At 49.3% G+C, this 26620-nt stretch overlaps 1 protein-coding gene across 4 annotated transcripts in view; it reads right to left on the bottom strand.

Moving 5' to 3' along the window:
* HDAC4 (histone deacetylase 4) overlaps positions 1–26620 on the bottom strand; it is a 1308595-nt gene that overhangs the window by 132514 nt on the left and 1149461 nt on the right. For all 4 annotated transcript variants that reach the window (XM_086956254.1, XM_086956256.1, XM_086956255.1 and 1 more), the window contains one exon: positions 11633–11751. In XM_086956254.1, coding sequence (XP_086812380.1) covers positions 11633–11751 — 119 coding nt within the window. The remainder of the gene's footprint in view (positions 1–11632; positions 11752–26620) is intronic.

Genomic DNA, 26620 nt, shown 5'->3' with positions numbered 1-26620 from the left:
TAGCAGGACATGCTGTATCCTTCGCTACATGAGCGAGAGGATACATTTTTTAGCTCGCATAGCAGCATGTTCTTCATTATGCCTAGTGACTTGGTAAATGCCCTTTCTTCACCTCCTCCACAATAGTTTTCCTCGCAATTAGCTGCTGTGTGGCAACAAGGAGGAAAATCTGAAAAAGAGCTTAAATACTTGTTGTTCCCTCAGTATTTCCTGAGATAAATTAACCTACTATCTGAAGAAAGCGCCCCAATAGAGAGCTAAACTCATTTGGTCAGGGAGTAAGGGGGAAATAAACCAATTGATAATGAAGAACCTCCCACATGACCTACAATACTTTAAAACCCGCTAATATATAGTATAAAAGTGGGTCATTGACTCATGATTTCTCCACACAAAGATATGTTTCAATAAAAACTTTTTATTAATATTTCATTTCATTATTCACTTATTTAAGAGTAATCTTATAAAAATCTTGTCTTATATTGTCACATTACTTTTGTACACTTATTTCTTTACAATGCATCAGCAAGTTACACCAATACATTTCCTTATCAAGATCACAATCTATGCAAAACACTCATGATCTATACACAGCCACATTTATTTCAATGAGTAATAAGTCTTCTTCCACATGAGGCTAGCATAAGTTTTACTGGACAAACTTTTCTACCCCACACTAACACCTCATTCACAAATTAAACACTCACATCACTGACACATACTACACACATTTATACTCCCCAGTACAGCATAGCACAGACAGATGAAAACAAATCAGGGCGGAAACATCAGCCCTCCAATACTATGCTGGTAGCTAGGGCATCAAACACTCAGGCAGACGTACGTTTCAACGGACACAAGACTTTGCTTCCATCTTCATCAGGACCAATTGTTTTTATACTATTTTTTCTTTTTTTCGAAGGTGAAACGTGGGAATTCTAAAAACGATTTACTGTTGTTTCTTGCTAAATTTTCGTTACACTACAGCCTTAGAAATAACAGCCCCTAAGCCGTTAGAGGTTATTTTGGGTATCTGCAATCATTAGAAGTTTTTAACATTTAAGGACAGACTATGTGCAATTCTGATTTCGCGATTCCACTCAGTATGTTCTGATTACTTCATATGTAGAGACAAGCTGAATCCGTGATCTTTGAGTTCTTCCTTTTCTCTAATACAATTAGTCTTTTTTGATAGAGTATTGGGATGCCCTGGATCTCTGGTCATTCTGGCAGTGTCATTTCATTTCATCATGATACTCTATTGCGGATCAAGTGGCGTGGCACTTCTCGTCGCTCCCTGCAGTTCTGCTATAGAGTATCATGAAATTACAGTTCCTAGAGCGTTCGTTGTTTGGCTTGGGAGAGAAAGTCTTACTCTTGTGCAGTATCTAGTATTGAGTCATAGGAACATCATCTGTTTGGATGGGAGAGTTGATGATCTTCGAAAATTCACAAGGAGACTTAGTTTGTGAAACATCTTTAGGCAAGCCACTGTGGCCTTGGATGCTTGAAATGCAATTGGTGCTTTCATCAGCCAGTTTTCTGGGTAGGGGAATACCTGATGACCTTCCTTCCTGAAATAAACTGCCACAGGGCTAGGCAGTAGGTAAAAATGCAGGAAGTTGATCTGAAGCCAAGTGGGAGAACTTTCATGCATGAGAGGGAATGTGGCAGTATGAATCCTGTAAATTCAGAGTGGTCATGTGGTGTCGGAGAGGGTGACCACGTAACAGTATTGGTTCTGGAAATACTCGTTGAATTTCTGGAAGTCTATGATGGATCGCCAGTACTTTGTTTTCGTGTCTATGAATTAAAAAAACAAGAATAGAAGCCAGTTCCTTGCAGAGAATGGGAGCCTCTCTCTATGGAACCTTTGGTTAGCATAGCTAGCACTCCTTTCCGACGCAGATGCAAATAAGGTGGGTGCCCTCATTTTGGTCGAGTGGTGGGTGGAATCTGTGTGAACTCTAATGTCGGACCATATGTTTTGAGATCCAGGACTCATTTGTTCGCAACAGAAGACAAAATTCTGGAATTGTTTCTCCCACAGGATGGCGTAAGCAGTACCAGAACTTTGCCACCGTAGGTAACCTATCTCCAGGGCTACTGATAGCGTTGCTAAGTCTGATACCTCTGGTATCCTCCAAACACTGGTAAGTATCTCTTTCATGGGTCCTCCTAAAGGGTGCTACTTTTGAAAGTGAATGTGGCAAAAGATACTTACGGTGTTAGGGTCAGCCTCGACTGCTTGCAAGGCAATGTCGATATGCTTTCAAAACAGAGCGTCGCCATGGTAAGGTAAAATTATTTTATATATTTGCACCTTAGGTGCTAAATGTAATGGCCTTGAACCAACCTTGGTGTCTAAGGACCACTGACGCTGCCAGTTATGGGAAAACTATTGAAGCTATATCTATAGCTCAATCTATGTTTACTAATAAGGACGTTTCGACCCCTGTAGAATCTTTCTTTGTTTCTGCCCTTTCTGTATTCTGGCAGAAATTCTATGTATTTAGCAATGTCTGACTACATCTTGCGGTTATACCCGCCCCATTTTGCCAGTGAATTGGCAGTCCGTACAGTAGCACTGGACATATTTGAGAACGTCTTCTTGCTGGTTAGGCGGTGTTATGAGTGACAAGGGTTTCCATGATTGCAATTTGTCCCAGATAGATCAACAACTGGAATAGGTCTCCCAACTTTTCGATTTAAAATCGTAAAGAGAGCAAATCATTGCTTATTTGCTTTTGGAAGTTGGAAGCGCTTGGCCACTTGTTACTTAAGGTTCTGGAAACCATCAAACATCACCTGGTAGGGAATCAACCGGTTGTGGGCCTTCTCTCTATCATCACCAGAACGGGTCGTTCCCGGGGAAGCATGGTAATATTTGACAATGGGATAATTCTTTCAGTGGCAGGAGCATCGGAGGATGCAGACATATCGGGCACAATGCGACCTTGTAGGCTTGGGAAAGTGTTAGTAGTAATCCTGTAACATGCCCTGTAGGTCTAGTACTAGAGCTACAGAGACCTGACCAATGCTCTGAAGTTGGAGGCGGAGCAAAGTGGTGAAGTTTCTCCACATATTGTCTCTCCATATATTGCTGACAGTTGTAGACCTGCTCATATTAGTCCCCTAAAATTGTGACATTAAGTTATTCTGGATTAGGTTTCTTTTGCTCTTGTTGATGATTAATGTGCTTTCGTCATTTTCATTGTCATCGTGACTGTAGTTGAGGAGGTGGGCATAGACAACTAGGATGACGTCGACAATGTTTGAAGTTGACGAGGCCTTCGCCATAGACAAGGACATTGTAGAGGATGCAGTAATAGATGTGGCTGGCGCAGACGAGGTTGTCTTAGATGATGCAATCGTAGACGAGGCAGTCGTATACATGGTTATCGCAGACGAGGCCGTCGTCATAGATGACCGTCACAGACAACTGTCGTAGACGAGGCTGTCAGACTATGCCATCATAGATGAGGCAATAGAAGGTGAGAATCATAGATGAGGCCATTCGTAGATGAGGCTGTCGTCGACGACCGTCGTAGATGAGGCTGTCGTCGACGACCGTCGTAGATGAGGCTGTCGTCGACGACCGTCGTAGATGAGGCTGTCGTCGACGACCGTCGTAGATGAGGCCGTCGTCGACGACCGTCGTAGATGAGGCCGTCGTCGACGACCGTCGTAGATGAGGCTGTCGACGACGACGGTCATAGAGGAGGCTGTCGTCGACGACTGTTGTAGACGAGGCAGTCATGCACAGCTAAGGAGGCAATTCGTAGAGGAGGCCATCATAGAGGAGGCCATCATAGAGGAGGCCATCATAGAGGAGGCCATCATAGAGGAGGCCATCATAGAGGAGGCCATCATAGAGGAGGGCATCATAGAGGAGGGCATCATAGAGGAGGGCATCATAGAGGAGGGCATCATAGAGGAGGGCATCAGATGAGGGCATCATAGAGGAGGGGCATCATAGAGGATAGAGGAGGGGCATCATAGATGAGACTATCACAGATAGTTGACGAAAGTCATAGATGACCATAGTAGACGTGGCCATCGTAGTCCGTGTTAGATAGTTGTAGACGAGACCATCATAGATGAGGCTGTCGTTGACGACCGTCATAAACTAGGCGGTTTAAGACGAGATCATCGTAGATGAGGCCGTAGTAGATGACTGTCATAGACAAGCGCATTACTGGTGAGGCAGTCATAGTCAACATGGTTGTTAACTTTGATTTTGATGGCAGTTTTGCCGTAGATGCCTCATTGTCAGGTTATGAGGATTTGCCTGACGTGGTGTCAGGGCTGAAGAGGGAGTTGTAGGGTCTGCCTCTAAGGAAGTTTTTTCTACTTGCCTCTCTCTCTGTGAGAAGTGTCTTATCAAGACTCATTGTGAGCCTTTTTTATGGCTTTTCTGCGCACCCTCTGTAGACCAAAGGCAAGACCTCAACTTTGACATCCCCTATGAGATGAATGAATCCTCACTGTCGTCATGAGAGGTGACAGATTTAAGTTTCTGGAGTCCCAATAATAGCCTAATTTCTCTGAACGCGAGAGATTTTCAGGAAATGGTAGACATATTTTGTAGTCCATTACCTTGTTTTCTGCTACTCAGACATATTAGTGCCAGGGTCAGAGAAATGAAACATGAAATATATTCTTGAATCCAAAAATAATTAATTGATGTAGAAATTGAGCAGAGTTCAAGGAGACTACCTTAAAAACGAAGTACGGTTGAGTGTTATATATAAATATACTGTGCTGCATCTCCCAAACCCACAATTATAAATTAGCAAATAACCCAAGTAATGTTACTTTGTTTCACTCTGTCATTTAATTAATTGATAATTTTGGATGTAGCCCCACTCAAACTCAAAAGTTCTGAATGCTTCACAGACAAAGGGATTTTCACAAACTGCAGCATATTGGTACTTTAGTAAAGAATTAAACATAATCTAACATGGCATTGTGTGGAAATGCACACTATAAAGACACTAAAAACATCCATCCTTACAATGAACAAAGCAGCAACAGAAACACCAATTCATAACGTTCCCAACAGAGATCATCATCACCTGGTAATACCCCTGTGCACACCTGCCACTGGAAAAAAAAAACATAAAACCTGAAAAGCTCCCTCTTTACCAATTATACTCATTCCTTTTCTACGTCACACAGGTTCTCCCAACCTCAATGAAGCTGGCAATAATCTAAGAAAGTTAGCACTGTGATAGACAACTAAGTATGGATGGGGCATGGAATCCCGGATTTGGCAACATGGGCCATTTAGAGAGGGTAGGAGTTGTACAATGTGAACATGTACATTTCATAGAGCAACAGAGATCTGCATACTACCTCTGTTTCCCATGGAATCATTCTGCCCTTTACAGGACCCATCTTAACGCCATCAGCTAAGCTATGAACGTTCACAGTAAGGGAGTTCGGATGAGATTTGTCCCCAATGGGGAGTAGGGGATGTTTTCAGGAATAGTTAATTGTGTACAGTCTGTGGAAACTCATTCAGGTGCTCCAACTGCACCATTGATAAGATCAGTCTTCCCTGGGTGCTAAATTTCTACACTAATGAAGGAATATGACAAATGAACAAGTTACTTCCCTTCGATAACATTATATCTGTAAGAAACATAGGTTAACTATAGGATTTCTTACCTTAGAATTACCCCCAGGCGTCAGAATGGATCCGGAAACTTTTTAGTCAGCAGTACCCCTGCGCGTCAGACTCCGCGTCCTTCGTTGGCATCGTGGTCGCTGGAATGATGTTGCGGAAGCTACATAGACGCTACCCTCATGCGCTGACGTCAGTTCTGTACACGACTTTCCAAGCCAGAAGCGCAGAGCCATGCAAGACACTGACCGCTGGTGCACAAAACTAGGGACTTGAAAGGAGATCCTTAACCCTAGAAGTCAGTTCACAGAACGGGGAGAACGGGTGGGGCAGTAAGGAATCTAGGACTAGCCTATGTTTCTCACAGATATATCGTTACCGAAGGTAAGTAACTTGTTCATCTGAAAGAAACACTTAGTTATAGATTCCTTACCTTAGAATAGATACCCCAGCAATACCAACCCCGGAGGTGGGTCTGCGAACTAAGTTCACACCAGAAAGTCCTGGAGAACACAACGGCCAAAGAAACCTTCTCTCCGGACTTGGCTGTACAGGCAGTAGTGCTTGATGAACGTGTGCAGTGATGCCCACGCAGCTGCCTGACATCTGAAATTTAGGGGTGGGGGTGGGGGGGGGTGGGGGGAACTCCCGGTAGCACTAGTAGCTGCCGTCGTCCTGGTGATATGAACATGCAGCCCCACTGGAGGTTCCTTCTTTGCTAAAGAATAGCAGGCCTTGATGCACAGAACGACAATTCTAGAGATGGTCCATTTGTGCACGGCGCAACCTTACTTAGCGCCCACGTAACCAACAAAGAGCTGGTCGTCCACCTGGAATTGTTTGGTGCGATCCAAATAAAGGGAGAGCGCACATTTTTGATCCAGATGGTATAGCCTCTTTTCCTCTTTTGAAGGAAGTGGAGGCAGAAAGAAGGTGGGCAAAGTGATGGTTTGGCCAATATGAAAAGAAGTGACCACCTTTGGAAGAAAGGAAGGTCAAGTTCTGAGGACGACCTTGTCGGGATGAAAAGCCAGAAAAGGAGGCTTGGAAGACAGAGCTTGAAGCTCACTCACCCTGCGCGGAGAGGTGATGGCCACCAGAAAAGCAGTTTTCAGAGTGATGAGTCTGAGAGGACAGTTATGTAGCGGCTCAAAGGGAGCGCAGATCAGATAAGTAAGAACCAAATTTGAGTCCCACTGAGGCATTACGAAGGGAACAGGAGAAAAAAGATAAGTAATGCCTCTGAGACATCTATTTACTACAGGGGACTTGAAAAGAGAAGTATGATCAGGACGCCTGATGAAGGCTAAAATGGCCAAGAGGTAGCCCTTAAGAGTGCCCAGAGCAGAGCCCTGCTGGGTCAAAGACAGGAGGAACAAGAGCACCTCAGAAAGAGGGGCAGAAAGGGGATCCACAGCCTTTGCTGTGCACCATGCCACAAATGTATTCCATCTGCAGGCGTATACCGTCTTAGTGGAGGGACGCCTGGCTGCCAAGATTACATCACAGACTTCGGGAGGCAAGTCAAATGACGTCAACTCCCGCCACTCAATCTCCACACAAGGAGGTGGAGGCTGGAAAGTTTCAGGTGGAGGACTGTCCACTGCTGCTGCGAAAGAAGATCCTCACGAAGAGGCTGTCGGATCGAGGGATCGATGGCCATGTTGAGCAGCTCAGGATTCCAGACTCTTCCTGCATAATCTGGAGCCACAAGAATGACTTGGGCCCAGTCACACTTGATCTGTAGCACTCTGGGCAGAAATGGTATAAGCGGAAAGGCGTATAGAAGACCGCAACTCCACGTTCTCTTCAGTGGCAAATAGATTTAACAAAGGCTCTCACCACTGTTAAAAGAGACCTTGCACCACCTCCGAGTGAAGACGCCATTTGTGATCCATCACTCACCTGCAGCTGAGCTCGTCGACCCTGGCGTTAAGTGAACCTGCCAGGTGTTGAACCACCAGGCGATTGCTCTGATATTCCAGCCATTTCCAGAGACAGAGGGCCTCCTGACACAGGGTCCATTTCCCCACCCGCCTTGTTTGTTGCAGTACCAAATGGCGGCTGTGTTGTCCGTGAACACCTGCACTACTCTTCCCAGGACAGAGGGAAGGAATGCTTTTAGTGCAAGACGGATCGCCCGAAGCTCCAGAAGGTTGATGTGGACCTCGGACTCTGCCGGAGAGCAGAGGCCTCTGATCTCCGCCTTCCCCATGTGGCTAACCCATCCCAGAAAGGATGCATCAGTCACCACTGTGTGTTCTGGCTGGGGACAGGAGAGGGATCTGCATTGACCCAATCCTGGATCGTGAGCCACCACTAAAATTGTCGTGCAGTACCATCATAGATCTGGACACAATCGGACAAATTCCCCTGATGCTGCGACCACTGGAATTTAAGGTCCCACTGCGGAGCCCGCATATGCCACCTGGCCTGATCGACCTGCAGAATGCAGGAGGCCACGAGGCCCAGCAGCCTCAGGGTCATCCTCACCGAAACCCGGGACTGACTATAAATGATCGGAATCATAGCCTGAATATCCTGGACTCACTGTTCGGGAGGATAAATCCGAAACAGTGTTGTGTCCAGAATCGCTCTGATGAAGACGAGGTTCTGAGAGGGGTTTAGGTGTGACTTTGGCAAGTTGTTAGTGAACCCCAGTGAATGCAGGAGATCGGCCTTAGTCTGGAGGTGGGAGATGACTGCCTGGGGCGAGAATACCTTCAACAACCAGTTGTCGAGATAGGGGAAGACTGGAACCCCCTGATCTGCGCAGATGAGCTGTGACCACTGCCCTCATTTTCGTGAACACCCAAGGGGCGAGGGTAAGGGCCAAAGGGGAGCACAGTAAACAAAGTGCTCGTGGTCTACCGGGAACTGCAGGTAACACCAGTGGGATGGCAGGACAAGGATGTGAACATAAGCATCCTGCAAGTCCAACGCTACCATCCAATCTCCAAGGTTGAGGGCAGACAAAACCTGAGCCAGGGTCAACATCTTAAACTTCTTTTTCCGAACAATGTGGTTGACGTCCCTGAGATCCAAGATAGGACGCAGGACCTTGACCTTCTTGCGCACCAGAAAGTAGTGGGAATAGCAACCGCGACCTCCTACTGGGGCAGGAACGTGCTTGATGGCTCCCATGGCCAAGAGCCATAAGTTCCTGTTGGAGAAGGGCCAGGTGATCCCCGACATGCAATGGTATTGGGGGTGACATGGCTGGAGGGATAGTCCTGAAGGGGAGGGAGTAGCCCCTTCAGACTATATGCATAACCCACTTGTCTGACGTGGTGGTGCGCCAGTGGAGGAGATGATGGCGGATCCTGCCGCCAGCTAGCGTTTGATGGGCATGAAAGGTCGGCCTAGGGGGATATGGAGGCTGCTGTAGAGGGGGGCGTGGTGGACTAGCCCACCCGCTGGCCCCCAGAACCACATCAATGGTTCCCACGTCCCCGGCCACGCTTCGGTTGAATAGCTTGCACTGGCCTGTGGCTCTGAAAGGCACATGTTGGGGCGCACCTTCCTTGGCCACGAAAGGGGTGAAAGGCAGACCGTGCAGGGTGTTTGGCGGAGAGGCCTAAGGACTTGGCCGTTGCCTGTTCTGCAACAAATTAGATGGTGCTCTAGAGCGGTTTAAGGGCACTCTGGCTACCACTGTCTGATTTGTTGCAGAACAGGCAATGGCCAACAAAGGGAATGTCCATCAAGGTGTTCTGGACATAAGCAGAAAAGCCAGCTGTTCTCAACCAGGCGTGACGGCGAAGCGCCACCAATGTTGAAATGGTCCTACCCAGTGAGTCGGCAGTGTCCAATCCACAGCGGATGGTGAACTTTGCTGCGTCTCTCCCCTCGGCAACAGCACAGGAGAGTACAGCCCGGGCCTCCTCTGAACACTGAGGCAGCACATGCGCCACCGTATCCCACACAGAGTGGGAATAAAGGCCCAAGAGGCATGCGGTGTTCACCGACTGCAGCCCTAAGCTGGAGGAAGAAAACTTCTTCCCAAGCTGATTCAGCTTCTTGGATTCTCTTTCCAGTGGTGCGTTAGGGAATGCGCTTTGGGATGCTGAAGCTTGGACCAACAGACTCTCGGGGGAGGGGTGTTGGGAGAGTAAAGTGAGGTTGCCCGGAGCCGGGCAGTTGCGTCCGGCAACTATCCTATCCACAGGAGCCCCTGTGTTGGGCCTGGACCAGGTCCCCAAAAGGATGTCTGTGAGGACTTCATAAAACTGCAGCAGGGGCTCTGAAGAATTTGCTGCCGACTGAAGCACCTCGGTCAGGAGGTTTGTCCTGACTGCCACAGTAGGTATCTCTAGGTTTAGGGCCTTGTCCGCCCTACGCAACACCACTGCGTAAGACATTCCTTCCTCCGAAGCCACGGTAGGAGGAGACAACATGCCAAGGTCTGGTGAGGTGTCCAGACTACTGGCATCCCCCAGTTCCTCTCTCCAGTCCTGGTCGTACTGCAACTGGCCAGTTAAAGGGTCACCAGAACCCTCCCAGTCTTCCTCACCCTCATCTGGCTGTCAAACTGGCCGAAAATGGCCAGGGTGGAATACACAACCAGTTGCCAATGCTGCTGTTATTTCCTAAACTAAATTTACACAGACGTAAGAACTAGCCATCAGTACATCTTAAAGCTCATTAGTCGCTTTTATTTTTATGAATTCTTATTTCATTTTTTCAAAAAAACTTTGTCATTTTTATATCCATATATACAAAACTTTCAACAATAACCCACAAGTACTGTACAAAAAAATTACAAAAATTACACGACAAATCACACCAGACCAGTGCTCAGCCCTGCTGCTTATGAGCCAGACCCTTTATTGCTATTCAGGGTGGAATACAGGCACTAAAGTACCAATCGTCGGCGGATTTGGTGTCGGTCTACACCAGTCCGGCTCCGTATCAACATCGGGGTGGAAGCCAGGGTGGTGCCGGAGGAATCGGTCCCGGTGAAGGTGTAATAAGGTCGACCGATGCCGATCCGGATCCAGGCCTGAATCCAAGGGGCCCTGCTGTGCCGAGGCCGGAGTCGAAGGCCTAGGGCCCCCAGCCGAGTCCACGGGCCTGAAGGCGCACGGGCGGAGTCGGGCTGCCAAAAGATGGCATGCATCGCTTTGTAGAACTAACAAAGCTGGGCAGGGGTCACTACTGGTCCCGGGAAGGGAGGGAAGGCCAGAGTCGACCCTGAAGGCTCCGCACGTGGAGCCGCAGGAGGGGCACCACCCGCACCATTCGTCGCATCAGCCGAAGGATGAGGGGAGGTTGAAGAGCGACAATGCTTCTTTGACTTCTTGTGCTTCGACTTACCTAACCACGAGAGCGAAGACTTAGACGAGGAGTGGGGATGGCTCTGAGATCGGTTCCTCGACCTCCCACGCGACCGGGACCTCGACGATGCGGAGAAGACTGTCGGGCCTCGAGTAGCTTTCGGGACCGCTCCTGCAAAGACTTTGGGCCATGGTTCGGCAGTCGGAGCACGAGTTGGGGTCATGGTCGCGCTCCACACAGTAGAGGCACACACGTGTGGATCCCTCACAGACATTAGTTGAATACAAGAACCGGAGGTCTTGAAACCGGGCATCCATTGTGCACCAGGAGTCTATGTTAGACTCAAAAAAGAAGTTGACAAAAGTCGCAAAAAAAGTCAGTAAAAAAGGGACGGGGTACTGCTCTCTCAGAATCTGCGCTTGCTGGCACGGAAAACATAAATAACTAACGTCAGCGCGTGAGGGCAGCGTCTTTGTATGCTTCCGCAAAGTCATCCCGGCGACCAACGCCATCTTCTGACGTGCAGGGGAACCGCAGACAAAAAACTTCCCGGATCCAATCTGACGCCTGGGGGTAATTCTAAGGTAAGGAATCTGTAACCAACTGTTTCTTTCAGATAAGTATTTCAAGTAGCCTATGCATTTTCACTCAAAGGTGAAATGAGCTAGGAATGCAGTTTATGGATAAATTATAAAAACGTTAAATACATCTGAAAGTCCACCTTACATTTTGCCGACAGTTTGTACCCTCCAAGAGGAGCAGGGTGCCCATCCACTGCATCAAACCCAGCTGACACCAGTACCACATCTGGGGCAAACTCATTGGCAATTGGCATTACAACCGTCCTGTTAAAAAGAAAAGAAGATTATTAGTTGGATTGGCAAATAGAGATTGGACAGACAGCAGGTGGTTAAGGAGATGACTATATTCAATGAGGTAGGCAGACAAGAGGTAGGAAGAAAGAAAAATTATGCTAAGAGGAAAATTAGAGCAAAACATATACATTGGAGAGGGCTCAGACACTGCCATGCACAATACAAAATAGACCCTTAAGAAGGTGAGAAAAGGTTAGATAGTTGTAATGCGCCATGAGACTCTTTAGTAGTGATATGTGCGCAATACAAATATCCTGACTTGACTTGACTTGACTAATGCTGGTTATTTAATATGAAATTCTTCAATGAATTAATAAACACTGAATAGCTCTGTGGGTAGGATTCTGGAAAACCGCATAGTTGTAGAGGGCAACAGCCAGTTTTCTTGATGCTTATTTCTTTAAGGGAAAAAATAGTTAGTTGGTTTGTAGAACACCCTCACTTATAGAAAATAATGCACCATGCCCTTAATGTCACAGGCTGAACCTGCTATTACAGCCCAGAAGGAACAGCTTTGCTATTGACGGGCAGGTCATTTTGAAGATTACATAAGGAATGATGGCTTTATTCTTTGTAAACTAAAGTGCATTCCTTTTGTTTTCTGGGGATGATGCAGTGAAGATTCCCAAGGGGTAGAGCTAGGATTACAAATAAATGTTCTTTCTTTATGAAATACGAAATGGAGAATGTGCCAGGACAATGCAGGCAGGAACACATTCAAATCTGCCCAGAGACGCTACAACCAAAGGATCAGGGCAACCAGGCGCAACGCTTTGATGGATCGCATCAACGCCAAAAACCAAAGCAAAGACATCTTTGCCATTGTGAAAGATTTCACCTCACCATCAGCTGCCATCAACTCAATCACTCCCTCACAGGACCTCTGCAACAGTCTATCTCAATTCAGCATTAACAAAATCACCACCATCTACAGCAACTTAGGTACACAACCAGACCCGATAGGCTTTACCAAACACCTCCCAAACTTATCCAAAGGACCAATGCAAACCAAATGGCCTGACATCGCCCCAGAAGAAAGTGCCACCACCATAAAGTCAATCCACTCATGGGGGGCGTGGCTTAGCACGCGAAGCAAATGGTCGCCTGCGGGTAGAGCTCCGCACCGAGTTCCCCTTCCCGACGCTGTTCTCCGGGACAGTTCTGCCCTGAGGCCGCCGAAAACCACCGGCGAGTGCCCCACCAGACCCGACGCGGCGCCTGCCCAACTTTGGCGCGGATCGGACACGCAAAACCGCACCGGGAGGTGCCGGCCGCCCGCGGCCGCGAAAGTTGCAGCCGGCCCGGGCGTAGACCCAGGAAACACCGGGGATCCAGCAGCTGCGGTAGGCCCAGAACCGAGGCCGACACCAAACACTAGCGGACCACGCGCCAAAGCACCGGAGGCCGCCCACCCCCCATGACGGTGAGGAACTGAGGCGAGATGACCTCACAAACCCGGCTGGACTTCCTAAACACGCATTAAGGCGGATCGGCGGGAGTGCCCTAATCGCCAGGCCTGGACGCGTCTCCCCTGCATCGGGAGCTACACTGGCCCTAAATCATAGCGGCGAGGAGTGGTGAACGGCTGGGCTTCGGACGCCTGGGGAGCTAGTGGGCAGTGGAGGCTGGGGCACGCAACACGACGCTCGCCGGCAGCCACGCGCGCCGCGACACACGGGGCCCCGGTCCATTGGCTCCGCAACACAACGCGGCCTGCGACCCACAAGCGCTACCCCAGGCGCACACCGAGGAAATAGCGACGGCTTGAGGGGACGGAGACCCGCACCACCTGCGATCAGAGCGAAGCTCAGCACCGAGCGGCTGCCATACGAGCGGAACCAGCCGCCGCGCCAGCACAACATATAGCCCACTGGGATCCACACAGACCCTGAGCCCCTTGCCATAAACGGGCTCACGACTCAAAAGGGGCACATCGCGGAACCACGCCACACGCCCAGATACACCGCGCAGCACCGAGGTGCGAGGTGCCCAGCAGCTGTCTACCCTCCTAGGAGCGACCGAGTGCCACGCGACCACCACGCAAGCAGAGCCTAGCGACATCAGCAGCCGGGCCCCAACCGGCAGCAGACGACCCTCACCCACCCTTACCCACCTACCCGCCATCGACCAGGCCAGACTGAACCGTGCCGAGACGAGGAGAGCGGACTCCCCGTAGGACGCCGATGTCTGGCGGGACCAGGGCGCGGACTGGCACTGGGGGCACGAGGCCTAAAGGCGACATGAACAAAACTAGCAAAACCACGGACCAGGACCAGACGGCAGCGAAGCTCGACGTCATGCTGGCAGCCATGGAGCGGCTAGAAGAATCAATTCAACTCACACGCACCTCCCTGGCCACTAAGATCGACAGTGTGGCCATAGACCTAACGCATCTCCGCGAAGACCACAAAAAACTTGCTGACCGCACCTCGATGCTGGAGGGAACCGTGAAGGAGCTCTAACCCCAAGCCAGCCGGTCGCATACCCAAATACAGGACTTACTGAACCGAGTGGAGTTCCTTGAAGACCGGGCCGAGGATGCAGAAGGCAGGGCGCGGAGGAACAACGTACGCTTGGTCGGCGTCCCGGAGAAATGGGAAGGGAGAACACCGGAGGAGCACATGGAAAAATGGCTGACATCCATCCTGCCTGAGGGCTCACTCTCGCCTCAATTCGTGGTGGAACGCGCCCATAGAGTACCGACTGCGCCCCTGGCTGCGGGCTCCAACCCAAGGCCCATGCTCCTCCGCATCCTGAATTATAGAGACCGGGACTCCATACTGAGAGAAACGCGCAAACTTGAGGAGGTGAGAATCGAAAACACCAAAGTAATGTTCTTCCCGGACTACACCATCCATGTACAAAGGCAGAGACAATCCTTTTTAGCCGCGAAGAAACGCCTGCGCCAGCAGGGCCTACAGTACTCCTTACTATTCCCTGCGAAACTCAGAGTGATAGCCGGGGAGAAAACCCATTTCTTCACAGACCCAGATGAAGTGGAAGCGTGGCTGGACAGTGGCACTGATACAGCCCCCAGGACCCCGGCAACCCACGCGAACAGATACCAACCTGGCGGGAACAGGAGACGACGGCGCCCGAAGCAGCGAACGCAGGGGCGCACGAACGGGCCAAGGAAGATGTCTCCCCCTGCCGACGCCACGCAGCAGGAAAAACAAGACGCCCTCCGCCTTGTGCGGGAACTCAGCAACTCCCCAGCGCCTAGCGACCCAACCGGCAGCGGCACACAGGACCCTCCAAGCGACGACGAAGCAATCTACGGAATGTCGGACTCTCCTGTGACAGATCCTGGACCGGACGTCACCCCCCAAACCTCGGAATACATCGGCTAACTGTCTCCTAGAGCATATCCACCAAGCCCCCCACAAGAACACTCGAAGGGCCACCCACGTGGAGATTGCGGACACAGACTGAGTACGACTGGCCCGGCGAGACCTCCGGAAAACTGAGAGCTGCACCTCGTCCTGGCGATGGCCCGGCGGACGCTGGGCGGCCGGCCCCCCACTCCTGTGGCCTGCCACCCTGCTGCACACGAATCAAGACACGTAACGTATGGCATTAAATGTTGGTTTTACACCTGTGACTTTTAAAGTTGGGGCTGACTAGGGCCTTCACATACCCACCGGGAAGGGGAACGACCCCTCTTCGATGATTCTACGAACACTTGGCCAGCTGCTACTGCTAGCACTGCACGGCCGCCCCCAGAACTGAACTAAACTTTGTTACTCTCCTTGAGAGCATGGACGGGAGCACGTTTGCCCACCGACCTCTTGGTATTTTGCATGTTTGCGATGTTCATAGGCTATCTGTTTTATTGGCCACGTTCACTACCTGTTTTCCCCCTTCACAAGACTGCAATGGCGTGCGGGCCAATCACTATCCCTTACGAATTACGGGCGGGCGGGGGGTGGGACGGGGGGGCCACTCGGGGAAGATCGTCAATGCAAAGCAATGTCTGTGATCACTATATGCACATGGAACGTGAGAGGGATGCACACACCGTCCAGACGGTATCAAATATTCTCATACCTCAAACGCCATAATGTACATGTTGCTCTCTTGCAGGAGACGCATCTCTGTGCGAAGGAAGTCACCACCTTACGCCGCAGATGGCGTGGCCACCTATACGCCACGCACCACTCTTCTTACGCTAAGGGGGCGCTGGTATGGATACGTCCGGGCACCCCATGGAAAATGCAGGACGCCTTGGTGGACCCCGGGGGGAGACATGTAGCAGTCAGGGGCAGGATAGATGGGAACCCGATAGTGCTAGCCTCGATATATGCACCCAACACAGGGATACAGGATTTCTTAACACAACTGTCCAGCACCCTGGCGCCATGGCATGGCACACAGTGGATACTGGGCGGGGACTATAACTGTACACTGGACCCTTCCCTAGACCGTTCCCGTCCCCCGCGCCCTAACTCCCCAGCTCTTCACGCAGCGCGAGCCCTCCTAGATTGGTCCGCGCAATGGGACCTGCTAGACGCATGGCGTAGCCACAACCCAGACACCAGGGCCTACTCCTTCCACTCAGGGGCACATAATCTGCATGTACGACTAGACAGATACATGGTATCCAGAGACTTACTACCGGCGATACGAGACACGCAATACATGGGCCGCACGCACTCGGACCATAACCCACACTTCATGACACTCACCTGGGAACAGCCGCGACCACCAATCCCCACCTGGCGACTACAACCAGACCTCTTGCTTGACGGCACATTCAGAACCTCGATAGGGGCGCAAACAGCACAACACTTCGAGGAGAACAACAACACTGCCTCCACACCCCAGATAGAGTGGGACGCGTTCAAAGTGGTCCTGAGGGGGCTATGCCTCGGAACCCAAGCACACACCCGCCGACAGCTGGAAGCAGACCTGAAACAGATAGAAAGGGATTTACTGCACAAAGAACAAGAGGCGACGGGAGGGGATGATACAGAGCTGCTTGAGGCTAGGGCAGAACACGACAGGCTGATAGGCAGACTAAAACAAGTCAATTTCACTGCACACTCAGCACGCACACACCGCTACGGCGACAAGCCGGGCAAACTCCTAGCCTGGCTGATAAGGCGAGAAGACCGCTCCGCCCCGGTAACGGCCATAAGCCCTACTGCGGATACCGTGGTATACACCCAGGCGGGCATACATGCAGCCTTCGTAGCGCATTACAAGACACTATATCAGTCGCAAATGGCCAATCCGCAACCGGACATCCAGGCATACCTGGAGGAACTTACACTTCCCGCCCCGACCGATGACCAACGAGACGAGCTCGGAGCCCCGTTGGTAGCGGAGGAATTACGTGAGGCCATATTCGCCCTCTCTAACGGGAAGACCCCAGGTCCGGACGGACTGCCTGCAGAATACTACAAAGCGTATTCTGACATCCTGATTCCCGAGCTGCTCAGAACATACTCGGCGGCTCTAGATGACTCATCCTTACCAACATCCATGAATGAAGCCATACTAGTATCGCTTCTCAAACCGAACAGGGAAGGGGTGCTCCTCGGGTCATATAGGCCGTTAGCTCTGCTCAATACGGACTACAAAATCCTGGCATCAACACTGGCCCGTAGACTAGCGGCCCTGGTACCGGCCCTGGTACACAAGGACCAGAACGGGTTTGTCCCAACGAGATGCACCTCCCAGAACATCCGGAGGCTGTTCCGGGTGCAGGAATACGCAGCCCAGAAGTGGCCAAGATCGGGTTGCCTGGTGTTGGACCTAGAGAAAGCGTTCGACTCTGTCGAATGGCCCTATTTATCGGCAGTGCTACGCAAGTTTGACTTGGGCGATGACTTTCTAGAATTGGTCGGCCTGCTATATGGGAAACCTGAGGTGAGGGTACGCACTGGCAAGTTGGTCTCAGAGCCCATAAAGGTTAGAAGGGGCACCAGACAAGGTTGCCCACTTTCCCCACTACTATTCTCCTTGGCGATTGAACCACTGGCTGAACGGCTGCGCACCAGCGGAGCACTGTGGGGTATCCCGCTAGCGGATGGCACGCATGCAGTGTCGCTATACGCAGACGATTTACTCTTATATATCAAAGACCTTGAGAATGTGCCGCAGGAACTGTCGGACATCTTCCGCACGTTCGAATTGATGTCAGGCCTCAAAGTTAACTGGGCCAAGTCGGGGGCTTATCCGTTCACCCCCGACGCTCCGGACCCGACACTTCACATTAATAATGAACGACTGACATGGTACCAAACCACGTTCAAGTACCTGGGCATTCATGTACACAGGACGCCCCCAGACATTTTAGACGGCAACCTGACACGGGCCATAACGTCTGTTCGCACACAGGTCGCCTTCTGGAAAACTCTACCCATCAACGTGCCCAGCAGGGTAACCTTAACGAAAATGATAATACTCCCCAGGCTCCTATACTACTTTGCCAATCTCCCACTCTACATCCCGGTCCGCATATTCAGAGAGCTGGAATCCATGCTCAGAGATCTGATCTGGAACACAGGCAGGCCGAGAGTAGCACTGACGAAACTCTACAACCCGGTCACTGAGGGCGGCGCAGCAGTCCCGAACCTGGAGCTCTATTACCTAGCAGCACAGGTGCAATGGGCAGTGGCCTGGATTTCGGGCAGGAATCTCGAAGACACGGCTACGGACACAGACGTCCTTTCCCAACTGCAGGTACTCACCCTATTTCACCCGCTGACGAGCCCTAGGAAGCACTCGCAGCTACACGTGGCTGTAGCCACGAAATGTTACGACAGATGCTTACGCCTCACCAGACCCACCATACCGTATGCGCCAGCACTACCGCTCCTGGGCACCCCCAAAGCCACGTCAGTCGTGACAGAGGCGACACTGGCACAGTGGACCCACGCAGGCATAGAGACCATGGCAGATTTGTACGCAGATGGCGCTTTGCTCTCCTTAGAGGCACTGACTGCTGACACGGGACTACCCGCGGGACAATTCCTGCAACATGCCGCAATACTGCGGACACTTACACGGAAATGGGGGAACATCGCTGACGAACCGCCCACACACCAGCTAGTGCAGTGCATGCACGTGATGGGCAACGGGACGCACGTGGTGCACTGGCTGACACAGGCGCTACTCTCGCACACCCAGCACACATTGCAACCTCTCCGGGACAAATGGGCGGAGGACAGAGGGAAGGCATGGACGGACAAGGAGTGGGCGGCGATACTCTCAGGCCCCCGCAACATTCCCCGCAATGCACGTTTCAAACAGATCCAATTTTATGTTCTACACCGCGCATATCTATCCCCGGACAAGATAAACTTGTACTTCCCGGGCACGGGAGCCAAATGCCCGAGGTGTGGTACGGAGGGAGCGGATCTCCTCCACATGCTGTGGCAATGTCCCCAGCTTCGGGCATACTGGCACTCGATACTCACGACACTGAAACGATGCACGGCAATGTCGATCCCGCTCTCGTGGGAGGCGTGCCTCCTGGGCCTCTTCCATAGGACCAAACTGAACAGGGTGACTTCCCGCTTCTGGGACCTTGGTCTCATCACAGCCAAAAGACTCATCACGAAGCACTGGAAGCGGGCGGCACCACCAGCGGCGGAGCACTGGCGCGCTTCACTAGATAACTGGGCGAAAGCGGAAAGTATATCATTACATAATGAGGAGACGGCGGGATTGCGTAAATACCCCATAGCGGCGCCTTGGGACGATATGATCCGCTCTTTCCACAATGGACCCCAGGCACCAGACACTCCTGAGAGACAGACACCCCCGGATGGGGAACATAGCGATGACCAACACACCCCAGGTGCCGCAGACGACAGACACAACGCTCATACACCTGACCCCTAGGCACCCCCCCCTCTACTCCCCCCCCCCGGCTCAGCTGGCACGCCAGGATTGCCGACACCCTCCTGCATCGCCAGCGTACTTCCCGCACGTGCAAGATCGGACACGAGCCTGCTGAAACATTGCTACTGGGTCCTCCCCCCCCTCTCTCCTCGCCCCCCCCTACCGTAGGCCCCACCAGCTGCTGCACCGCACGCCCCACAACCCCAAGTTTGACACCCCCACCCCGTTACGTTTACATCGAAGTAGCTTGATTGACAGGGTACAACCACTAAGACAGCATGATCACGCACTGTTTGAACGCTGACGTTCTCGGCGAAATGTTGTGATATACTCTGCAGACTACTCCATGATCTATGTATGCATTACCTTGAATATTGAATCTTCATACATTGAGACCCTGTATGGAATATGCTTGTATTCTTCTTTTCTCCTTTGCATTTAATAAAAGACATACTTAAAAAAAAAAAAAAAAAAGTCAATCCACTCAGGGGCCCCATTGGACCCCACCTACGCTCGAGGACTACAACACATCAGCAAAATACTCACTACCATTCTGAATGCTTCTACCTCTCTTAGGACCTTCGAGGGGCTAGCAAACATGCAACCCTCCTTCCATTACCGAAGAAACCCTCTGCAGACCATTCAACACTCACCAACTACAGACCGATTTCCATTCTACCATTCCCAGCCAAGGTCTTAGAGAAATTCCTCAACAGACACTTCACCGAATACCTGAACGACCACTAACTCCTTCACACTGCTCAGTCATGTTTCAGATTCAACCTCAGGATGGAAACTGGCCTCATCGCTGCCACGGATTACATAGAATGACTCTTGACAGAGGAGACATGGTGGCCTGCATCCTCCTGGACCTCTTTGCAGTATCTGACACAGCCTACTACCCCATTCTCATCCAAAGCCTACACAGCAGCGGAATCCAAGGAGATGCACTACAATGGATCTGCTCCTTCCTGACTGAAAGGGCCCAGTCAGTCAGCCTAGCACCATACACCCCGGACACCTGAGACCTCATCTGCAGTGTTCAGCAAGGATCCTCCCTGAGCCTGACCGTCTTCAACGCATAAATGATCTTTCTAGCCAACATCATCCGCTCTCACGAAATCTGCGTCCTCTGCTGCGCCAATGACATGCAACTCATTCTCTCCTACATGGACAAGATGCCCAGTACCCAGATCAAGTTCATAGACTGCATGACTGAAATCGCCCACTGGATGAAGACCAATTGTCTAAAGCTGAGCACCGACAAGACTAAAAACATGAACTTCGGGAGGAGCATACCACCGTTGGACTTCACGTGGCAAAATCGGCATGATCGCCAAGTCAATGCGTTCACCGCTTCTTGCTTCCACACCTTAAAGATGTTGAGGGAGATTTTCAAATGACTCCCAATTAGAACCAGAAAAACCGTCCCTATCACCCCGTCACAAGCAAGATGTTTCCACAAAAATCTCAGCAAAAGGCTGAAGACCATTTAGAACTCGGCGGCCAGAATCACATCCTCCCATGCTGCACTCACATCACAACACATTTGAAGGAGCTCCACTGGCTCCCCAGTCACAAACGAACACAATTCGAACTCCTAACCCACACTTTCAAGGCGCTACATAACACTGGCCTACCATACCTCAACAATCACATCTGCTTTCACAAACCTACCAGACATCTTCACTCGTCCAGACTCCTACTTGCACAAACAATTACAATTGGGACCTAAGAAGTGAAAAGGTGGAACCAGCCAATGTGTACAAATATCTTGGAGTACTATTTAACTCTAATGGAAGGTTTGCAGCTTAAATAGAACAAATTAAAAGGCAAAGCACTTGTGGTCAGACTGGGCTCGCAGCACAGGAAGACAACGCGTTCTTCGCTCGGTCCAATCCTGCAGGTGGCACAAGCCAAACTTCTCCCAGCGTTTGCTTATGAAAGCGAGGGGATGGGACAGAACTGTACTGGCAATAATAGTCTCAAAAATCTTTAAGTCAGTTTTTCACCTGATGGTGTACAGTTCTTCTGCACAACTTAGGTTGGTGTTCGGCCTGTTAAAACAAACTTTGGGTAGGTTGGCTGTTTTGTAAACCGCTGTTAACGCCTTAAACTCGCAAAGGAGGGCTCCTTGGGCACCACTTTTGCCTGGAAATACAGGGGATGGATCGCTCACCTATGAGAGCTTTCCTACAAAAGTTATCATCATCCTTGGCCTTTTATCCACATGGGCCTTAAACATGAGTCATAGTGGCTGAAAAGAATAACCTAACTAAACACCAAATTACACTCTCTTCTGGAAGACAAGCAGTTCCAGACAAGGAGGAGCCAGGGATGGCTAACAGTTAGCAATTATACAAAGGCATCCCCTCAAGGATATTTAGCGATACCTCAAAGCAATTGCACCAATGAGCAGTTTCTGAAATTCAGGCTGAGGATACTGCCAGTATCAAAACATTATACTGCTTGGAGAAGAAAGCAAAGCTGGAACTCCGCAGGCTTTGCAGACAAGCACCAGAGGATATCATTCATGTGCTGTTTCTCTGCAAAGCCACTCTGAATGATCGCCAAAAAATCCTACGTAAAGACTTCATCTAGAGAGGGATAAGATCATGCACAGAGCCTGCTGTTGCCTGTTTCAATCCCATGGACTTAAGACTGAACTGTGCACTGATAAAATCTCTTAGGGTAGTGGAGAAAAAGGTACTGGTTGTAGAATGCAAAGAAGCAGAGAAGCCCAGCAGGAAGGAAGCAGCTCATCTATTGGGGCATTGCTGGTATAATTAAAGGGGTGATATGCCGGGGCTTTACAAAGCCTAATCATATTTGAACTTTCATATTGCAATCACTAATTGACATGTCATTAATTAGGAGTTGGATAAAACATATTGTACAAAACCAAACTCCTCTTGAGGACTGTCACTAATGCTCTTAAATGAACTGCCTTCGCACAGCCTGCCTTCTTCACTGATAGAGTGCTAACAACTTTTTCCTACTACTTTAAAGATCTAATATGCAAGGTCGTAGTAGCAACTCAACACTTACCTCCCTCTGCACTCAGGTTGTTAGTAAATGGTCAAGAAGCCATATTATAATAATTGGTAGCTTTACTTGACTTTTAGTCTGTGCAGAGATTTGGGCTACTTTGCTCTATAATAATTGAACTCTTATCTGGAGATTTGAAGAATGTTTCATTAATGAACTGTTTTAAATGGGCGAATTGTAGATTAAAGCAGTTTTACTGCCGTATTTGATGAATGTTACTGTACTAAGGGTTATTTGTATTGGAATGGTTTTAATTAACTATGCAAGTAAACTTGTTAAACCTAAAACTTAAAACAACTTGCACAAATCCCACACATATAGAAAAACAGATGTGGGGTTCAAGCCTTGTCCTGTATTGCTCCTAAAGCATGGAACGACTAGGCTCTACAAATTAGAGCCTCCCCCTTGCTTCTTGAATTTTGCAAGAAGCTGAAGACCTGTTTTTTTGAGTAGTCCAACTAGGCCCTAGGTGTGCCTAGACACTCACCCTGCCAGATGATAATATGCTCTACAAATAAGCTTAACACAGCATTTCTTCTGCAAAAGTACTGCATGCCAAAGTGTAATGAATTATTGTAATGTTTAAAATCCAATAAAGTTGATAATCAAAAAATAATAACCACAGCATTTCATAACTGATATTTATGATTAATGGCTAGAATATCCGTCAGTCAGTCAAACCACTTTATTCGGTTAAGTTAAAACCATAAAAGTACAGAGACGAAATACAAACATATATGTGCAAAAGTACAATACAAAGTGTCCACAGTGTAATACAATCCGGCATTAGCAGTCTATGTGCAAAAAACGCAATACAGTACTAGTCCGGTAAAGTGCATTTCAGGGCAAAAGTAACAGTACATCCAGGATATTTGATATAAATCTCAGAATATCATCATTAGGTTCTCAAGTCAGAAATGTAAGATCAAGAGTGAGAAGAAGTAGCCAGATATAGATAACTCAGTTAAAAAAAACATTTGCAGAAATGTTTAATATACATGAACATCAGCGCTGGAGTCACTGTCAAGGCAGTATCTGTTTAAAAGGTGTGAACAAACTTTCAAGTAGCTGCTCTGCAAATTTCAGTGGCTGAGATGAACCTAAGAAGGACCACAGTATGAAAACAGGTATTTACCTTTAACTATAGTTACCCAGCACAGGTATGTTTTATAGGTTCACTTGGCTGAATAGTGTCCAACATCTGGATGGGAACCCTTGGAACAATAATATTAAACAACACTATTCCTACTCCCTCAACTAACACTAACAGACTATCCCACCTTATAATGTGACCTGTACTGTGGTCAATAAGGTGGCATAACAGGGATCCAAGCCCTTCCCCTGCAGCTTCAACTGCTTGATTTTTTTAAGCATCTAATGTAGATGTGTAGTGCAGGTCACATGATAACAAATGATGGAGAACTATAGGTACTGATAAGTCAACTTTTTCTCAAGCAATGGATCTTTCATAGATTCACATTCTTGAAAACAGATCAGCAAAGTAGTTAAAAAAACAAACTCAGTGGATGGTAAATGAGGTTTACCTTAAGCCCTAACTAATACAAAAAGGTTTATCAGCACCACTGGTTGTTGTATGCTGTCACGTTTTATACTGGTACACTGTGAGTACCTTTACATCACAATACTTTGCGTCTGGAATAATTTACGAGGGGGAGGTATTGCGATTATCTTCAGAAACACCCACCAAATCAAAGCCTCTCCCACCACCCTCTTTCGCACCTTTGAATGCCTTTCCCTAGAATTCCAAGATCATCATGGCACACCCTTCAGGTTCCATACCATCTACCACCCGCCTGGTAATTGCTCTTCCTTCATGGAGGACTTCATTAGTGACCAATATTCACATAGAGACAAGCAGATCTTCCTAGGTGATTTCAATCTCCACTGGGGCTCTGTGGAAGACTCGGCTGCCAACAAGCTTGCAACCTTTCTCTCCTCTAACGATCTTGCACAACACTGCTCGGAAATTACACATACCAAGGGCTCAATTCTGGACCTTGTGATTTCCAAATCTGACCAGATTACCACTGCTTCACCCATCCGTGTTGACTGGTCTGACCATTTCCTCATTTTTTTCTGTTTTCACCTCTCTCACATTTTAACTCTCGGCCAACCCAAAAGAGCCTCTACGTGGTTCCGCAACACAAAAATCATTGATCTTGAGACTCTATGTGATTCTGCTATGCAGTCTCTTCCTAGTCTAGACCCCAATACGGATGTCAACAATCTCACTCCCCTTTGCCTCTCAATCCTCGCAGTCAAAATCGACAAAGTTGCTCAACTTCAAATTGAAAGGAAAAGACCCACCCCCTCAGCTCATTGGTTCAACAAAGCTCTCTATGACAAAAGGAAAAACCTTACAATTTTGGAGAAGCACTGGAGACAATCTCCATCCACCCCCAACCTCACTCTTTTGCGTTCAGCAAGATCCATTTACCACAAACACATCTTCCAGGCAAGTTTCCAAGACAGGAATTTCAAGTCCGCCTTGTGCACCGGCTCAAACGGAGCTTTCATGAGTTGAGCCAGGACAAGATTGAGTTGCCAAACTGGTGGAGGAGGGCGAACTGGAGGATACATTCGAAACAAGCCTTTTAAGAATTGTTTAATAATCCTAGAGGACCATAAGGAAGGGCCTGAAGAACTGCGCCTAAACCTCGATATGGCTGCAAGATGTACCTTAACAGATGAATGCGCCAACCCAGACTTTGCCAATGATATTATATATGGCAAAAGTTGATGAGGTAGAGATTTGTAAGGATGGAGATCTTGTCTCTAACACCACAGGCAGAACCTCTTCCATTTAGCCTTGTAAGTCTTATTAGTGCTCGGGGCTCGAGCTTGGGACAAAACGTCTCTACATTCCTGGGAGTGATTCAGATGACGGAACTCTCTGTGTTCAGGAGCCACGCTGTCAAGTGCAGTGATTTCGGATCCGGATGGTAAACTTGTCCTTGATTCCTCGACAATAGGGAAGGAATTGGTCGTAAGCGAATCGGATGAGCTTGGGAGAGTAGAAGGAGTTCCGTGTACCAAAATTGCCGGGGCCAAGCTGGTGCAATGAGAAGAATCTTGCATGGTTCCACTTTCATTTTCCTGAGTATTCGAGGAATGAAGGGAATTGGCAGAAAAGCGTAAAAGAATGCGCTGTACCAGGCCATCGAAAGGGCGTTCCCCAGAGATTCCTGATGGTGAACCTTGCTTGCGTAAAACCGGCATTTGGGGTTCACCGGAGAGGCAAAAAGGTCGATGGTTGGTGCCCCCCAGACCGAGAACAAAGTCTCCACAATGGACTGATTCAACTCCCATTCGTGATTCACCTCTGTCTTGCGACTCAGGGTATCCGCCTTGACATTAAGAGAGCCTGCCAGATGTTCGGCTCTCAAATTTATGTTGTGTAGAATCGCGTAATCCCAGATCCTCTGAGCTTCTTTGGACAGAGTTTGCGATCTCGTTCCTCCTTGCTTGTTGAAGTGCATGGCCATCGTATTATCCGTCCGGACCAGCACTGTACGATTTTGGACTCTGGGAAGGAAAGCCTGCAAAGCCAAACGAATGGCCGCTAGCTCCAAAAAATTTATATGGCACTGACGTTGTTCTGGATTCCAGTGCCCGCTGACTTGAAGCTCCCGGAGCACCGCTCCCCAGCCTTCCAAAGAGGCATCCGTTGTCATGATCAGAGGGGATGGTGAAACTCTGAACGTCAGACCCTGTGCGATATTGTCCTGCACTAGCCACCATTCGCATGCCTCTCTCAATGTTGGTGTTACCAACACCTTGTCGTTGATTGATCCCTCTGTCTGGCACCATTGTTTGTCAATCTCTTCCTGCAGAGGACGCATTCGCAGCCTGCAATGAGGTATTAATGGTATGCAGGATGACATCGACCTGAGCAGGGACTTGTATTGCCGGACTGAAA

The sequence above is a fragment of the Lissotriton vulgaris genome, chromosome 2_1, assembly GCF_964263255.1.
Source record: "Lissotriton vulgaris chromosome 2_1, aLisVul1.2, whole genome shotgun sequence".
Lineage (NCBI taxonomy): Eukaryota > Metazoa > Chordata > Amphibia > Caudata > Salamandridae > Lissotriton > Lissotriton vulgaris.
The sequence above is the reverse complement of the archived record's forward strand: the minus strand, read 5'-3'. Positions and strand labels throughout refer to the sequence as shown.